An 18,442-nucleotide genomic window follows, 5' to 3' on the forward strand; every position below is an offset into this window, starting at 1 on the left:
ATGCAGATGGCACGAGGACTGCTATAGGGGGTTACAGGATGGACCGTTGGCTGTATAGAAGATTATTTGACGAATATAATGCCAAACTGAATGAGATAGTACAAGTGCTGAGGAATTTATGCCCACTTCCAGGCGACAAATATCTACTACCTATTCCCCGTGAGGAGGCTGTGACTTTTCATAATAACTATAACGATGTACGCGCTAAAGCGAACGAGTTGTACCTCCTGTGTCGGACACCCTAACTAAGTTCTTGAAGACACACGTTAATAATTTTCATAATTAGATAATTTAAAATATAGTCATAATTTCGATCGGAGAGTTTTGGGCTCTTTTAACTAAAATATCAGTAAGAAAAATAGGTTTGTTCTTATTTCATTGAAATTATTTTTTACCTTTATTTTTGGACATATGATTATCTTGTTTGGTATTTTTTTTTCTTTTTTTATCATTCAAGAAGCATAATATTGAAATTATTTTTTATCTTTATTTTTGGACATATGATTATCTTGTTTGGTATTATTTTCTTTATCATGACTGTCAGTAGTGACATAATATGTGCAATTTTTATATTCTTTTTTCTTGATGTAAACAGAATGTAATGGTTTCATTAACTACTAGAATCTTAATGCCACCAAATATTACTAATAAACTTCAAAGATAGAAGAAGAGCGGAAAATAAAAAATCCCTTTTTCCTCACAATTCGCAAAACAAATTTTTCTAAAATGTTTTTTATGAGAAAATAAACACCAAAATTTTATTTTTTTATAAAAATTTATTTTTTAAGATGATTTTACAATGAAACAAACACACCCTTGCGTTGAGACACCTCTCGTTGACACCTGGCAAAAGCTGAAATCATACATAAGACATCTCGGCTGGCTCACCCGCACGCACGTTGTCACCATCTCTTTCCTCCTACAAAGAGTATATCCGATTCTCATATTTTATTATAAAGTAAATATATTAAATGATTATAATTAACATGAGTAAAATAAAAAATACTTTTACTTTTGTAACATAAAAATTAGAGTTCGGCTATCGTTTTGTATTCATAAATTTTCTGTCGTTGAATTTATCTTCTTGATCATTTTTATTCGTTAGATTATACTATTCAACCAACAACTCAATCAATTGGACCACTGTCATTCTAACCCAAGATAACTATCATCCTAACTGCATACCCCCTCATCCAATGTCCGAAAATTTATGAGTACAAAATGCTCCATACTCTCATAAGAGTACAGTAGCCCTGGTAGGGATGTCAATTGGTATAGATATCCGAAATTTTATTCGAATCCGAACCCGAATGAAACGGATATATCCAATGGATATAGATATAGATTCGGATATGGATATCAAAAATAGAAATCCGACGGATATGGATTCGAATATGAATTTTGATTGTACCCGATCTGAACCCGAATTTATTTTGTAATATATATATATATATATATATATATATATATAGAGAGAGAGAGAGAGAGAGAGAGAGAGAGAGAGAGAGTGAGACTACTATGCTATCGGAAGCACGGAACCTTTCGTGCTTCCAGTTTATTTTCGATCTTGCGACTTTCGAATCGTCGATCGGCTCCGTTAAACTTAATCTAGAGTATTTGAAGTACCTAGAAAATAAATTTTATGATTTTACGATATTATTTGCCTAGTGAACGAAGGAGCTCAAAATCAACGGCTGAAAATAAAAATCTTACAAAATGTAATAATATGACATTAAAATTTTAAATCAAAGATATTGATCTTGTTTTATATAGTATAAAGAATTTTCTATCAAAATTTCACGTGATTTNGATTGAGTGAGGAGTGTAGGATGGCATTTTCTGTGTGTGTTCGTGTGCAGAACTGAGAATTAGAGATGGAGGAATCCTCTATCCGCATGTGTTGAGGAATCCTACTCGCACACTCAACTTTTAGATGTATATTTTTTCTGAAATTCAAGTAACATGGATAGTTTTGATAATTTTATCAAATTTGGAGGGTAATTTTGATATTAATAATTTTTGAAGGGTATCCATATAATTAGGGGTTGGTGAGAGGGTACCTATGAAATTAACCCAAAAATATACATCTAAAAGTTGAGTGTGCGAGTAGGATTCCTCAACACATGCGGATAGAGGATTCCTCCATCTCTAATTCTCAGTTCTGCACACGAACACACACAGAAAATGCCATCCTACACTCCTCACTCAATCTCCTCCTCCTCCTCCCCACCCACCAGTAAGAGGGACCTCGCCGCGGTCCTCGCCGCGGCGCGCCCCTTCCTGCGGGGCGAGCTCGAGCTCGTGGACCCGGCGCTCCCCTCGCTGGTGTCCGTGCTCCGGTCGGCGGGGGCCGGGGAGTGCTACCACAAGCACGGCACCTTCCTCGCCCACCTCGTCGGCGTGCACCGCATCCTCACGCTCTGGGGCGCCCCCCACCCCGTCGCCCGCTGCGGCCTCTACCACTCCTCCTACTCCAACTCCTACGTCAACCTCGCCATCTTCGACCCCGGCACCAGCCGCGCCCGCGTCGCCTCGCTCGTCGGCGCCGCAGCCGAGCGCCTCGTCCACCTCTTCTGCGTCGTCCCGCGCCACGCGCTCATCCACGACAACCTCCTCTTCCACTATGCCGACGCCGAGCTCGCCGACCACCTAGCCGCCTCAGAGAACTCCCTGCGCGCCACCAAGGAGAGCGGCGCCTTTGACAGCGCCGAGCCGTGGCGGCGGAAGATCCAATCGGTAACATATCAGAGATGATGTTTAGTACTACTATATTGAAATTTTTTTTTTCAAAATTCTATATAAATACGTGTCAGGTGCTGCCGGCTGAAGGGGTGAAGGTGAAGCACATCAAGACGGGGGAGGCCATGACGGTCTCCAGGAGAGTGGTGGCCACTTTTCTGTTGATGACCGTCGCCGACTTCAGCGACCAGTACGTCGACTACCAGGACAAGCTGTTCGGCAACGAGAACGGCCGGCTCGAATTCACCGGCGACAACCCGGCCGCGCTGTGGCCCGGGAGCGGGAAGCCCGGGCTTTGGATGAACTCGATATCGCGGATGGCCGCGCTTTACAATCTTATAGCTCGGGAAGAAGAGATTTATATCTGCGAACGGAGGTGCGGTAACGGCGGAGACGCAGAGACCGAAAGAGATGAGGAGATCGAATTGGTGGTTCCGCCCGTGTTCGACTACTGCACCAGAGTCTTAGACGCAAATGATCAAATAGTTGGCAGGGATCTGTACTGGGAGGCAGTGTGCGGCGGCGCAGAACATAAAGAAGGGGATTGGGGGAGGGTGGAGAAGCTGTTGAAGGAGAGCTGCGAGAAGAACCCGTTTGTGGGGGAGCCGCATTTGGTGCTGGCGCAGGTGTATCTGAACGTGGGGAGGTATGAGGACGCAGAGGAAGAAGCAGAGGAGGGGCTGAGGCTGGTGTTGGAGTGGGGGAGTAGCTGGGACAAGAGGATGAGTTGGGAGGGGTGGGTCTCTTGGGGGAGGGTGATGCTCATGAAGGCAAAGGAGAGGTCGTGGCCCGACACTGCATGGGGGATCATCAATCTAGGGCTCGTGAGATGAAGTGAAACCCTAGATTGTGTTTACTCCCTTTAGTTACTTTGCAAGAATATAGTCGACTAGAATAAAATGAGAGAGCAATGTTACTCGAGAGAGGAAGGGTGTAGTGACTTTAATAAGTCGCCTTCGAGTCGCTAAACCCTCCGCTTGCAACATCGCTCTCTTCTGAGTGTGTAATGGGTCAATAGTATCTATCTTCTGTAATCAGATGCCATAGCTAGCTGGGTGTGTAAAAGGAAACTCTGTTAAGCTTAAGTGTGTGATAAGTCCTATGAAAAACTTTAGTATACTACTGAAATCATTAAACTTCTTTGGCTCTTTAAATTTGTGATGCTTCAGAGGCTGAAAGAGAGCATTAAAATTAAAATTTTCCACCTTTCCTTTTGTCACATTCAGAAAACAACAGTCAAAAGGATTGATCCTTGATTGTACGACATGCCAGAGTATACATAGATGACATGCATAGAAGGAACTTTGAAGACACTTTGAAAGGGATTGCTCCTTGATTGTACGAGATTAAGCTGCCACCAAAGAAGCTAGATATTTTCTCTCTACATAACATGCATCAGACAACGACAGAACACAGAAATAGTGATATGGAAACAAGCAAACCAGTGACGTGGAAACAGACGCTGTGTCAACATCCACCACACTGGAAGATGTGAATGAAGTACTAAACATAGCAAAATGCCAAACCTGTGGCCAAAATGCCATCTACATAAGATACTTATCCTGTTATCCATGGTTCACAAGGATGATAGTAATCAATTAAAATCCGTGGCTTCAATGCCAGCAATTTAGGCAAGTTACACTTGGGTCTTTTTCTTTGCTTGATAAATCAAAGAATAAAAACCTGTAGTCCTCATCTCCGTATCTTCATAAACTTTAATTATGCCTACGATTCAGATATATCTGACAATAAAGCTCCGTATATGTCCAAAATGAAATAAAAGATATACATAACGAAGATGAGTTAAAATAAATGTCCAGCTTGACTGTTAAGCTCTTCATATTTACTTCTACTCAGAAAGATAAAGAAAGGTTTACATATATAGTTGAATGGTTAGGTGTTAGCTCAAAACTACTAAATAGTTGGTAATTACATTATGCGTGAAGCATGTTTGTTTCAGACTAATAAATAAATGATGTAGAAGCAACAAAACAAGGGAAACAGAAACTCGGCATCCCATCAAAGAGATCACGGGTAAAACCAGAGGCAAAAATGATTTTTACTGGCTAGAACATGTAAAATTGTAGTTAGATGAAGTATCACGGTGATTCTATGCTCTTCTCTGTTTTCTGTTTCTTGCAACTTCCTTGGACACTCTCTCCACGTAATCTGCGGACAAAAGCAGAGTTTCATGCAAACCTCATGTTTGGAAATGAAAAGAACTTTTGAAGAAGAGGTAGTAAAACACTCTTTGAGTTAAATAGTTATATAAAAAAAAAAAAAAAGAAGGTTGTTGCAAAATTTCCAAGTAAAAAATCTGAATGCAGCAAGAAATAAAGAACGTATAAACATAATTTCTACGAGATGGAATGTTACTATATGGCCGTGAAATTCCGCCTAAAAGGGTAAAGGAACACAATAAATTGTATACAGTTGTATAGCTAAAGATGCACCAAGTGCTAAGGTTCGATCATTTTGGTAGGTTTCTGGATGCCTACAAACAAAAGTACACATGCTTTTTCCATTATATAGTTGAAGAAACTAATCTGGATGCCTAGAAACAAAAACTACACATGTTTTTACCATTATATAGTTGAAGAAACTAAGTACAAAAGCATGTGTGACATAGTGCTTACCCATCCCACATCCTCTTTCGTCTCGGTGTAACAAAACTTGGCATTGAAACATCATTGACAGAAAGCTTAGAGCAAGAACTACTCTCCTGATTGGGTGCAGCCAAACCACTGCCACTTAATAATGCTAGCATCTCAACCAACTTTGGATCAGCCGAGGTGCTTTTCACTCGCTCCTTGAAATTTTCCAATAAAACAATCCCTGAGAAGTTACTGGACTAAGCAACAATACAGGCGATTCACAATACATACAACAGTTTTAGTACAAGAGAAACAACAAAAATATTTGTTTGGAAATAAAAGGAATAGATTGCAACCAGAATGTCTAGTATTTGAAACATTATTTGGTAATTTGCAACCATTTTGCACAAAAAAGGACCAGAATAAATTAGTAACATACATCGCCAATTGGAAATTTCTTGTTAGATCAGAATGAATTTGTAACAAGAGTTACGAGCGGAATAAAGTGAAAATTAGATGTCCACTCCCATATAGCATATTCATGATAACTCGGACCAAAAAGAATCTGTTAGGTAATTTAGCGTGTCTAAGAGAAGAAACCAGATAAACCACTGCAAACAAAAGTATACTCCATTTTATCCAATTTTCAAGCAGATCAAGATCTTTATAACCTGATATAGAAAAAGAAAAATGAAAACTGGGAAACCTCAAAAATGTTTTTAGGCATCTTTTTGCTATATACATGACGCTAATTGAATAAACTCAATTTCAGTCTATCACCATACTGCCCCAAATGGAGAAAATGATCAGTATTCAGCAGATAATCCATGACTAAAGTGTATTTTCATGAACAACCAGCCAAAAGCAAAAAAAAAGTAGATTAATCGAGATTGACCAAGATAAGAGGACACACGATAATTCAGCTAGAAAAGAAGTACAGCTACAAGAGGGGTTTAATGAGATAAGGAGAAAACAATCTTAAATCAACAGCAAATTAAACAACTTTTTAATTTGCAAGCTAGATAATTGAGCGCAATCTCTAATATAACAAACACATCCTAACAATAGCAGATGTATTCTTTAGTATACGATGAAATTGACAAAGAATGCAAAAAAAATTGCACTATTTGGCCTTAAAAAGGGAAAGTCGGTAACACATACCAAGAGCTCGAAGCGTTCTCACATCAAATTTTTCAGCAAGATCACTAAAGCCTACATTCTTTGCCCGCATAGCAGCCATCTCTTTTAGGCTTATAAGAAAATCCTGCAAAAGTATTATCAAAGGAGAGGGGGAGGGGGGGAGGACTTAGTAACGAGACAATTTTAACAGCTACCAAGTTAATTCATTGGGAACATGTAAAACCAGTCACTGTGGATAAAGTATAATTGAATGCTGTTATTTTCCTCTACTTTTTTTCAGAAAAGAAACTTGATTTCTCTTTTAAACATTAGTTTGTATTAAACCCAATACATACAACTCGTAATTACATCACTAATCTTCTGATTATTAAACATTGTACTATGAAGGAAACAGCAGCTAAGATGTAAACAAATGCTAATCAAGCAGGTGGACTATAAAAACTTTCCACAATTCATAAATTTTCGAAGCCGAGTAAATGGTAGAACCGATTGAAATATTCGTCAACCTAAGAGAAAGCCAATTCACAACAGATCGACACAACAAGATGAAGATCAATTTTATGCAAATTTTGCTAAAAAACCTAAAATGAAGAATAATACAAACTCAAGCCTTTCATAATCAGCAGCCTTTGTAATCTATATCGAGGGGTCTCACAAATGAGGAGGGTCATTTAATTATTGTCACAACTATAAATTTACGATTTAAAAATTGCAACGCGAGATTGAAAAAAATGAAAATAAAAATTATGTCCAACATCTAAACCTTAGAGATTACAGAAAAAGGAGTTGCAAAAATCAAATAACCAGCATGGAGCAACCCCAAAAATTTAAAACAAAAAACTAAAACACAAAAAATTCCAAGGTATGCTTCCTTAACTAAATCTTCCGAACATGTAAGCCCAAAATCCAACATATTCAGTAATTAAAGACTAAAAAATTCACAAAAACTAAAAAATAAGAAAGTAACATAGACTCGGAGTGATTAAGGAAGTGATGATTAAAAGATGAATAGAGAGGGGGGGTGTATATCATGTTCTTACAAGCTCAGATTCAGACAAGGAGGAGAGCCAAGCTACTTCTCGGGATTGAGAACTCTCGCTTCTTCCTCCTCCCTCTTCCGAGGCGTGGAGGGGGTCGTTGCTCGAGGGCGCAGGCGCCATGGGCGACGAGCTCGAAGCTTTTAGTGTTAGGGTTCCAATTTGGCCGTGGTGGCGGTGCGATTCGACGATGAAGGAGAAGGTAGGGGTGGGGATTGCGCTGCACTGATGACGTGGTGCACCGGGTGGTTTTCACCCCTTGAATTTTAGTTTTAAGATAATAACAACAATCGTTCAAAATTGGATATTGGGTTTGATCCATACGGGTACTACACAATTTTAGTTTTTTAAGATAGTAACAATCATCTTGATCCATACGGGTACACCAACTGCAGGATCCGGCCCATTAATTTGTTCTTAATTTCATGAGATAGAGGTGTAACGGGCCTGGATTTGAGTCGAGACACTCTAAACCCTCGCCCCGTCCAGATCAATGTAGCTATGAAGCCCAGCCCATTTATTAAAGACGAATCTATTATAGTATTCAATTTGGATGTTTAGGCAAATATGCATGGAGATACCTTAAAGCATTCAATTTGGACATCACTTCTTTTAACTTTTTCCGCATTCAAAAGAAAATAATTTGTCAAAAAAAATTAAAAACTGTTGTGCCAACTAATGCAGTTCCAAAGCATTAGCAGTTTAATACTATAGCTCTCTCTTTATGGACTTTGTGCAATGATCTAGCTAAATAAAAAGTTTCACATCAAAAGGAACATTACACTACTTTTAACCTTCAACTCCAATCAAAACAACAAAATTCAAAAGAAAAGAAAATACCATAACTCAATAAATGGCAGAGATTAATACTTTATCTTGAATTTACTGTACAAATTCTCTGAGAAACCTTGTCCTTCAGGGGGAAAAAAAAGAGAACTGAATAAATTCTGGTGAATTTGTAAATATATCCATTCCATACAAGTATCTGCTCAGTGACTATAATGCCTGGTGTATGCTTGATTAATTACCAGGAAAGAATTTATAAAAAAAAAAAAAAATCATATAAAAAAAAAAGAAATTGTATATGTTCAGAATCTCTTATGAAGAATCTTTGCAGCAAGTGAGCACGCATTCCTCCAAGAAAGTGGTTAACTGAGAAGTATAAAGAGCGGGGTGGTTTCTGAAATGGTCGACGTGAGGCGAGGACACGAAATCGCATGCGCGAACTTCGTGCCCTGCTCTCCTTTGCCTCTCTACGAAGGATTCCACTGACTTCGCCGGAATGACTCGATCGGCGGAGCTGTATATGTAGAGCTGCGGACACTTTGGCTGCTCCTTCGATAACAGACGCAAAATATCCGAGAGCCTCCTGTTATGAAAAGCATCGAAAAACTTACTAGTTAGTATCTGCTTATGGAAATAATGCTCAAGAAAATTTCCGCAAACACACAAAAGATATAAACTGAGGCAACATAACTGAGGGAAGGGAGAATTACTACCTGTTGACAGCCGGAAGTTTCAGAACCACCTCGAAGAACTTCTCCAAGACCGCTAGTAAAGCAGCCTCGGTGGCCGCCGGTTTAGGTTCGAGACCAGAATCAGCAATAGGTATAACATCCATCCTCGAGAGTTTCAACTCCGCCGTTCCTTTTGTCGCTATACTCTGCTTTTTAAGAAATGCAGCTGAGAATCCTGAAGCCCAAACCTGCAAATAAACAGAGTCGGACTTGAGAATGCATATAGAATCATGGAAAAGTGTAGCAGTAGAGTTATAGGGTTTAAAAAAAAAAGAAGAGGAAAAGTAATGCTCCAATATTAACATTTTAAACCACAATCAACAAGTGATCCATTTTTTGAAAATCTAAGTGAGATAGTTAACCTGTGGATCAGGGGCAGCAACAGGAGCAGAGTCAACAATGCAACCTTTGATCTTTTCCATCAACGACAGATCCTGCTTCCGAAACTTCTCCAATATCACACCGTAGCTGCAATTTTGCAACCAAAAGATTTAACTCCAAACATTCAAAAAGCAATTGGATAAAAAAAAAAAGAAGAAACGGCACGAAAGCATACGTCAGCCACCCGGTATTGCTGAAAGTGTGGAAGACTAAGTTCTTCCCGATCTCCTCTGAAACCCAACCAGCGAGATGGTCGGCAAGCAACTCGAGGTCCTTCTCGGCTTTCCCCCCAACCTTGTAGCTAACGACCTCAGACATCGGGAAGGTGAAGGTCACGACATTGTACCCCCTCGAAGTGTACCAATCCGCGTATCTCTTCAAATGCTTCTGTCTCGCGCCCAACCACCCAAGCAAAACTACTACCGTCCGAGACTTAGTGGATGAGCATGTGTCGCTGCCTGAGTTCCTAGAAGCTCTCGGGTCCGGCAGATGCCATCGGTACAGAGTGTCAGAGGACGAAGAAGGGATGGTAGATGCGGGTTCGTCGTGATCTGGTGGGGGCCTGACGATCTTTGCATACTGATAGGGAGCTAAAATGAGAGGAGAAGCAATGGGGGCCGAAGAAAAGCCATATAAGGATCGTGGAACATGAGGAAGGTTCGAATTCTGCATGACGGGGCTAGCATTCGCGAAAGGACTCAAGAGACCAGCAACAGAAGCTCGACGAACAACAGAATAATCCGGAGCATCGGACGCAGTTGATTGCGGCGAAACATTCGGTTCGGATAACTTATTGTGAGAAAATCGTTCAGGGAGATCCGACGAAGCGGTGGCGACCGCCACGGCGGCCGCGGCTGAGAGAGGCCGGTGGAGAAGACCGGCCAGCGAAGCCATCTCACGAGTCTGAGTCGATCAGTTTTCAGCAACTTCTCATGAAAAAAAGATTCTCACTTTTGCACGGGGAATACGACCCACCAACCTACATTCACATGAAACCGACCGTTCTCACGCGTTAGTGCATTACAGCTAAACAAAAAGGAAGATAATTCACATGTTCATAACACAGCAATGTTGTCGCCTCGTCAACGAAACACATGTGATCAAAAGTACTGCTCGATAAAACTTACCGATAATTTTCGAGCAAAAGGAAGAAGGGGGGCCGGCCGGCTGTCAATGGTTAATTGACAACCAAGCCCGGCGTCGGAGGGCGAAGCAACAACTCCTGTCTCTTTTTCTCTCTTTTCTAACTTGATTATGTTCTTATCCTTATCCTTATACCTGCAATAGCATAATACCAAGATGACTAAGTCATAAACTGTTGTGTTGTTTCCATTTATTATATTTGGGAATAAGATAGATGAGAGTTTGCTGGGTTGTTTTCTTCTAGAAGCGAGAATTAAGGAAGAGGCGAGATGGGTCGGTGTGTGGTGGAGAGGGTGCGAGATGGGGCCGAGTTTGACTCGGATGGTGATGGTATGAATTGGTGGTTGCGTAAAACTCTTTCTTTTATACGAAAAAGAAGCAATTTTGATCCAGGAAACACCAGAAAAAAAAAAAAAATTGTTAGAAAATTGATTTCGAAAAAGGAAAATCCAACCACAGAAACAAAAGTCGATCCGGACAAATTATCCCGCGAACACTAATCGAGACAAAAGTAACCCAAAGAAACCCTAATGCAACGATTTATACAATATAGGGACAACCAAAAAAAAAAAATCCCCAAATCAGTGAGGAAAAAGGAGACGTTTGATAAGAACGATTGATTAAGTAAACATTATCTAGGGAAAGAAATCATTTTTTTCCTCTCGATTTATATGGCAAACCCTAAAAAACCCTTGATCTAGCAATTTATACAATGTAGACAACAACGAAAAAAGAAAAAAATCTCGAAATAAGCGAGAAAAATCAGACCTTGAACAAGAAAAATAGATTAACCAAATAAAACCCCAAAAAGCGCAAGAACAACGCCAATAAATCACATCAAAAGCAATGCGAAAACAACAGCGAGAGCATAGATCGAACCTGTAAAATAAGCCTCAATAAATCCAATCAAACGCGAATCCTAAAATGCACTACGATGTCGAAGCAACATAAATAGGGCACCTCTCTCTCCTCCTAGATTCGCGCGCCGAACCCTACAATTTGGGGGCAAAAAAGAAAAAGAAAAGGGGGAATAATTTGGGGAAGGGGAACGAGACACGCGAAAGGGGATGAGAATTGAGGGGGGAATTTGGATTTTGGGGGGAACAGGTGTTAGCGTTGCGTTTCCGCGGATTTTTGAGATCCTCCGAATATGCTTCCTCTTCTATTTTTGTGCTTGTTATTATTTTTATTATTATTTGTTTTATTTTTATTAATTAATATTTGGGTGGACAAAGTGGAATAGGAAACGGCTACGAGATTGTTGGAGGACGCCCCTGTTTACTCTGACCCCGTCATAGTTGAATAACATAGCGCCGCGTTTAAATTATTGCATGTTTCGCGTTCTACACGGTTTTTTTTTTAAAAAAAATAAGATAATGGTGCTTTTTGAAACTAGCGAAACATCTTAAATAATATGATTTATTATTTCGTTAATTAATTAACAAGATAAATATATTAATTATATATTTTTTGTTATCTTATTAAATAATATATGATCGTACGAATAAAACACCAAAATATCGCATTCTTAATAATATAATAAATAGGAATAATATTTTTAAGTAATTTTTTATTCTTAATAAAGTGCCAATCAAAGTGCCCATAAAGTAAGTCTTAATTAAATTAGGCTTTAAATTATGACGAGCATTATTTCTTAACAGAAATGTTTATTGGAGTCAATTACATATAAAGTAAGTCTTAATTAAGCTAGTGTTTGGTTGGGGGTTAAGGGGTGAAATAACCCCTTAACCCCCAACTTATTTCCAAACACATCAAATAAGGGGTGGGGTTAACAAACTCCACTCCAAATGGGCTATTCCGGAATAGTTCATTTTGAGTGGGATCCCGGGGTTAACTAAACCCAACCCCACTCCACTACTCCAACCAAACAGAACATTATTTTGTCTACTATTCTTCTTATCCCACCAACTCCAATTAAATATTATTTTTTTTAATCCTGAACTAATTTCAATTCTCAACCAAATACAAAAAATATTCTAATCCTATCTTAACTCTGAACTTAACTTTATTCTTAGAATAACTAACTAGTTTTTTCTTAATCCTGAACCAAACGGTAGCTTAGACTTTAAATTACAACAAGCATTAAATTATAATAAGCATTATCTCTTAACAGAAACATAGATGGATGGACACGCGGCAAGAATTTTATGAACACCATGTCCAAATTTNTATAAAACTTATCTGGATTATTCAATTTTTTAATTTGTTTGATTTGGCTAATAAACTTATTACATACTTAATTGAAATTATAGTTACGTGAATTGCATAAAATATATAACTAAACCCGAAGATAACCAGATTCAAATTTGAAGTTAAAGAAATACTAACTAACTCAAATAAAAAAAATTAAAAAGTCAGATAGTAAATTCAAAATTTTAAAAAATTAGATGGTTTGATCAAAATGGGTGATAGTTGAGATAAATTTTGTACATTTCTGCCAACAAATTAAGATATTCCTTCATTGTCTTCTATGGTTTTGAGGTGTTCAATTCCTTTGTTTGTTTGTGTGTGTGTGTGTGTGTGTGTGTGTGTGTGTTATATTTATTTATTTGTTTATTATTTTCAGGGAAAGTTGAGGTGTTCAATCTGTTTGGTCATCTCTTAAATGGTTATCCTTTTATAGAGTCGAAATTATAATTTTACTTGGTGCCACGCGGCGCCCATAGGGGGCATCCCCAAATTGTTTTTTATGGACACATTGTCCATAAAATTTTTGCCCAGACAGAGGAGGAGAGCAAAAGAGATTTAGAGAGGTGGAGGGAGATAATGCGCAGGTTTCATAATACAAAATAAATGGTTATGTAAATTTGGTTGGAAAAAAATTGTTGTACAATTAGTTTATGCTTTGTCATTGGGAGTGGACATTATTTGATTCTACAAATAGTTTCGACAATTAGGAGTAGCGAGACACCAGATGTTCCATCTTAATTATGGTCCACTTAAAAATGAAATTTACAGGATTGCAATTGCAGTCAAAACCAAGTTCGATACGACTCACTACTTTTTACATGATGAGAGTACTAAGATAACAACATAACCGTGTTACTAATTAAAGTATTCGACTGTGACTCATTGTATCCGGTATATATAATTGGTTAAGAGCTCCTTTGTACTTAAAATTTTAAATTCGAAGTCTAATTAGTTTATATTTAAATTTTTTAAAATAAATAAATAAAATGAATAGTTTGTTAAAATTGAATAAAATGGATAGTTTGCAATCACTCACGGAAAAAGTATACGGCTCTAATGAGCGGTAGCTATAGGCCAAGAGTTTGTTTTCTATTTTGGACTAATTAAATCTAATTTTATTATTAATTGTGAAAAGAAACTGTTGAAAGGTATGCAAATTTGTTTGTTTGTTTGTTTGTTTTGTTTTTTTTTTTGAGAAAGTTGTGTCCATAATAAAGCATTCCTAATTAAGTGAATGGTGCGCAGTATTAATTGAAGCACATAAGAAAGTGTGGCAAACTCAGAGGTATATTTTTGCTTCTACACCATTTATGGGTATTGAGAAGCTCAACTAGAGCGCATATGAAGGACGAAAAAGAAGATCAGAAGATCAGAGATCATTGATAAACAGAAGATGGATGGAAAGAAGAGAAGCAGCACAGCACAACAAGAAGCCAACGCAGTAATTCATAAAAGAGTAATCTAGCTTTTTCTAGAGCATCACAAAACTAGTTCTCACAGATTTTATTCTTGGACAATCTGCTTAGCCATAAATCTTAATTATTACATATGGTAGTACGTACGGGTCTATTAGACAACTGTTATTAAATTAGACAAAATAAGATAAGAGAGAATGCGGTGTTTTAATATATANCTCACGAGCCCTAGATTGATGATCCCCCATGCAGTGTCGGGCCACGACCTCTCCTTGGCCTTCATGAGCATCACCCTCCCCCAAGAGACCCACCCCTCCCAACTCATCCTCTTGTCCCAGCTACTCCCCCACTCCAACACCAGCCTCAGCCCCTCCTCTGCTTCTCCCTCTGCGTCCTCATACCTCCCCACGTTCAGATACACCTGCGCCAGCACCAAATGCGGCTCCCCCACAAACGGGTTCTTCTCGCAGCTCTCCTTCAACAGCTTCTCCACCCTCCCCCATGTATCCCCTGCTTTATCTTTGTCTTCACCGCCGCCGCCGCACACCGCCTCCCAGTACAGATCCCTTGCAACTATTTGATCATTTGCGTCTAAGACTCTGGTGCAGTAGTCGAACACCGGCGGAACCACCAATTCGATCTCCTCGTCTCTCCCCTCCTCGTAATCTCCTCCTCCCCGGCTCTTCCTCTCCAGCAGGTAGATCTCCTCCTCTCTGACGATGAGCGCGTAGAGCGCGGCCATCCGCGATATTGAATTCATCCAAAGCCCGGGCTTCCCTTCCCCGGGCCACAGCGCGGCCGGGTTGTCGCCGGCGAACTCGAGCCGGCCGCGGAGGGAGGCGTGGGAGCGCGCGAGGTGGTCGAGGAGGTCGCGGTCGGAGTAGCGGAAGAGGAGGGCGTCGTGGATGAGGGGCTGGCGCGGGACGACGCAGAAGAGGTGGACGAGGCGCTCGGCGGGGGCGCCGACGAGGGCGGCGACGCGGGCGCGGGAGGCGCTCGCGGGGTCGAAGATGGCGAGGTTGACGTAGGAGTTGGAGTAGGCGGAGTGGAAGAGGCCGCAGCGGGCGACGGGGTCGGGGGCGCCCCACAGCTTGAGGGCGCGGTGGACGCCGAGGAGGTGGCCGAGGAAGGTGCCGTGCTTGTGCCAGCACTCGCCGGCGCCGGCGCCGCGGAGCACGGACACCAGCGAGGGGAGCGCCGGGTCGACGAGCTCGAGCTCGCCGCGCAGGAAGGGGCGCGCCGCGGCGAGGAGCGCGGCGAGGTCGCGCTTCGTCGTCGTCGGAGAAGGAGATGGTGCGGCGGCGGTGGAGGGGTCGCAGGGAGGCATCGTTGCCCGTTGGGGGAGAACTGATCGAGAAGAGGGTTTTTCGGTGGCGGTGGCGTGTGCTTGGTGGTGGTTGTATCAGTGTGTATGTGTGGGTGGGTGTTTTACTGTTTTGGGGAGGATGAGGACGAGGAGATTGGAGAGGAGGCGTGGGGGAGTGAAATGCTCTACGGAGGATTGAAAAGGTTGGTGAGATGGAGGATAAGGCCGAGGTGCCCCGTGCCCGTGCCACACCACTTGGTACTTGCACCCGTTGATCCGGTATAAATTTTAAGCTCTGTTTATTTATTAAAAAAAATTACTATTATTTTTTTTTATGCTAAAGTTTGAAAGAATTTTTAAAAATACTAAGATGGATGGGACATAAAATTTATACATATATATATATATATATATTATAATTGAATGTATAATATATTTTAAATCAAATGATTATGCTTTTGAAAGTATTAATTTTTAATTTTTTGACTCCTTAAATTTATACTATTATCTAGTAAATTTTTGAGATCTGAGGACGTAAAAATTAGAAGTGTATGTTTCTAAAAATATAATAGCTTCATACATAATTTACTAAAATCAAAGTTACTACTGTTATATTACTTTTGTTACGATAATAGACAATGTCACTTGTACATAAAATATATATACATATATATATAATTTAATTTAGTTTAGTATTCTAAATTTTAAACATTTGTCTAAATATTTAGATGAGGAGGAGAGTGTAAAATTTATACTATTTTTTCAGCGTATAAGTAGTATTTTTTAAGTTAATATGATAATATGAAAAGTTTTGATTGGTTTGTATTTTGGCATTCTAAAATGTCGCATAAGTTTATTGACATGTTAACAACCTATATGAGTAAAATGGATCTAAAATAAATATTTTTCAATGTGAAAAATTATGGTTTCTCACAAAACGTGTTTGATGTATTAATTAATATGTTGGATTTAATTTATATGACATTTATTATATAAGCATTTTGGGGTCCCCATAGCGGTGCTCGAGGAGGAATATTATGCGGTGGCAGATAACGGCCCTCCAGGATTTGTGCAAAGTTTGGCGCTAAGCGGCGTAACGGTCGTTGCATGTTGCCTTAACGGGTCGGATGTCGGATCCACAATGCTATTGGATGTACTACTAGTATTTCCAATAGCCTGTTAGAGTGTTTTTCTTTTTTTCATATTTTGGAAAAGTTCATATTCGTTCAAAACTCCCAAACCTAACAAGCAAATGGAGGTGTTGGTACTCTCAATTTACAAAGTTGTAGTTCTCAGATAAGTTTAAATTTAAAATTCGTATCTACCTTCGGATTGTAATGGATATTTGGATTGAAGACGCTTTGACACGGTAGGGCGGGGTAGAATAAATGATAAAAAAAAAATTTCCTAGATAATAATAATAATAATAAGAACAAACGAACAAAACAAAAAAGGGAAAAAAAAAAAAAAAACCAAGAGAAGGTCAAAGAGCCAGAGAAATCAAATGTGACTGTTACCAAACTTTGAAACTAAAAAATAATAATAATAAAAAAAAAGCAAATACAGGAAAAGCGAGAGGCCCACAAAGTTCTCACGGTCCAATAAATGAAGCCCAATAGTTGGATTCAGAAAAGAAAAAAAAAATCTTTAAGCCTACTATTTTAAGAGTTATTTAAATATTTTATAAAAAATTTAGAAAATTTTTCTCACCCACAGTGTTAATAATGCTCTACTAGTGTCAATGGGTCGAGCCATATTTATTTCAAAAACTAGCTATTACGACCGAACATATTTCGCGTCGAGTCCAAGTTGAATTCACCTAAAATGAAGAGGATCCAAGGTGACCAAATCCGATCTGCGCAAAAATGGTGCACTACTTAAACTGAGCTAGGTTTTGGCGTAGTTTGGTTTGAGTTGTTACTCATAAAAATTTGAGGGGACTACACTATAACACATCAAAATAATCCCCCTCCATCTTCCTTTTAAAAATTTATGGTGATGTACTTTAACAAGAGAAAACAACATCAAATTTGAGGGTCAAATTGATGAGGAGGAATGTATGGAGAAAATTCCAAAGTTACGAGTATTATTACATCGTAAATACTCTGTAGCAAGCAAAGTATGCCATTTATAAACTTTGCAAGGATATATGTACAAATGCCTCTATTTGAATTGTACTGCGTTGAATAAGCTGGGAATCTTTGCAATCTCGCGCGCAGAAAAATTCTATGCATGGAACGATCAAGTCATTCACATAAGATGGCATGCATCTTGGGCTCGTGGGCCATTAAAGGATCTAAACTGGCTCGAGCCGAAAGAAATTTGGTAGCTCTAAGTATGGTTTGATTAGTCCAAAGCTTAGCTCGCTGTTAAGTTGGTCAATCGACGTTTGAGTTAGATCAAGCTAGGGTTTAAAATTTACCATTTGGACCCTAATGTTACCGAAGATCATATCAATCCAACAATATCGAATTAGCACATAGAAATAGTTCTACAATATAGAAAATATAAGAGATATTTAATGAAGAGAAATACTATCCTTTTTTTTTTTCCTTTGAAGAAATGGAATTGTATCTCCTTTGTATTAAAGACAAATGGGTTTAAAAAATTTAAAACTAGTTGAGTGCCATAGAACTTCTAATCGACCTTAACCTCCAGATCTCATTCCCTAAATCTTTAAAAAGCCGCAATTAGAAAAGAAAAAATCTCTTATGCTAAGAGAACTCTACGAAAAGCCCCAAAATAAAAAAAACTTTTTAAAATTCAGAATGCAAGATACTACTTATGCCGTCACCACTCGCCAAAACATCGATTAGTGGGAGACATTGGAAACCTATAATGCACATTGAAGAAGACCTAGATATATATAGTTGCCTGAGATTCAAAAGGGATCGACAAAAAATTTGGCATATGAGGTGAAATTTAACTTTGAAAAATTGAACCCCTAACTACAATATAG

The 18,442-nt window shown here is 39.2% G+C and overlaps 4 protein-coding genes across 6 annotated transcripts; 1 reads left to right on the forward strand and 3 right to left on the reverse strand.

The window, feature by feature from the left end:
- LOC109727222 lies at nucleotides 2,081–3,893 on the forward strand. The gene is made up of 2 exons (XM_020257232.1): nucleotides 2,081–2,736; nucleotides 2,814–3,893. Exons 1-2 carry the CDS (start codon nucleotides 2,185–2,187, stop codon nucleotides 3,570–3,572), a joined length of 1,311 nt encoding a protein of 436 aa, XP_020112821.1. The 5' UTR covers nucleotides 2,081–2,184; the 3' UTR covers nucleotides 3,573–3,893.
- LOC109727223 lies at nucleotides 4,543–7,794 on the reverse strand. Of its 3 annotated transcripts, none has more exons than XR_002220744.1 (4): nucleotides 7,514–7,794; nucleotides 6,495–6,597; nucleotides 5,376–5,590; nucleotides 4,543–4,908 (listed from the first exon to the last, which is right to left on the reverse strand). XR_002220744.1 is itself a non-coding variant. In XM_020257233.1 (4 exons), the coding sequence occupies exons 1-4, from the start codon at nucleotides 7,631–7,633 to the stop codon at nucleotides 4,839–4,841; spliced, it is 492 nt and encodes a 163-aa protein (XP_020112822.1). In that variant the 5' UTR covers nucleotides 7,634–7,790; the 3' UTR covers nucleotides 4,543–4,838. The 3 variants fall into 3 exon arrangements, 1 of the variants encoding a protein (XP_020112822.1); XR_002220743.1 differs by having other exon boundaries at nucleotides 5,376–5,585; nucleotides 7,514–7,793; XM_020257233.1 differs by having other exon boundaries at nucleotides 5,376–5,574; nucleotides 7,514–7,790.
- Nucleotides 8,348–11,649, reverse strand: LOC109727626 (transmembrane protein 53). Its single transcript, XM_020257787.1, has 6 exons — nucleotides 11,431–11,649; nucleotides 10,536–10,686; nucleotides 9,584–10,387; nucleotides 9,390–9,495; nucleotides 9,010–9,215; nucleotides 8,348–8,879 (listed from the first exon to the last, which is right to left on the reverse strand). Exons 3-6 carry the CDS (start codon nucleotides 10,300–10,302, stop codon nucleotides 8,609–8,611), a joined length of 1,302 nt encoding a protein of 433 aa, XP_020113376.1. The 5' UTR covers nucleotides 10,303–10,387; nucleotides 10,536–10,686; nucleotides 11,431–11,649; the 3' UTR covers nucleotides 8,348–8,608.
- LOC109727133 lies at nucleotides 10,429–15,653 on the reverse strand. The gene is made up of 4 exons (XM_020257033.1): nucleotides 14,401–15,653; nucleotides 11,485–11,543; nucleotides 10,536–10,686; nucleotides 10,429–10,434 (listed from the first exon to the last, which is right to left on the reverse strand). Exons 1-4 carry the CDS (start codon nucleotides 15,502–15,504, stop codon nucleotides 10,429–10,431), a joined length of 1,320 nt encoding a protein of 439 aa, XP_020112622.1. The 5' UTR covers nucleotides 15,505–15,653.

This window comes from Ananas comosus, linkage group 22 (genome assembly GCF_001540865.1).
Source record: "Ananas comosus cultivar F153 linkage group 22, ASM154086v1, whole genome shotgun sequence".
Lineage (NCBI taxonomy): Eukaryota > Viridiplantae > Streptophyta > Magnoliopsida > Poales > Bromeliaceae > Ananas > Ananas comosus.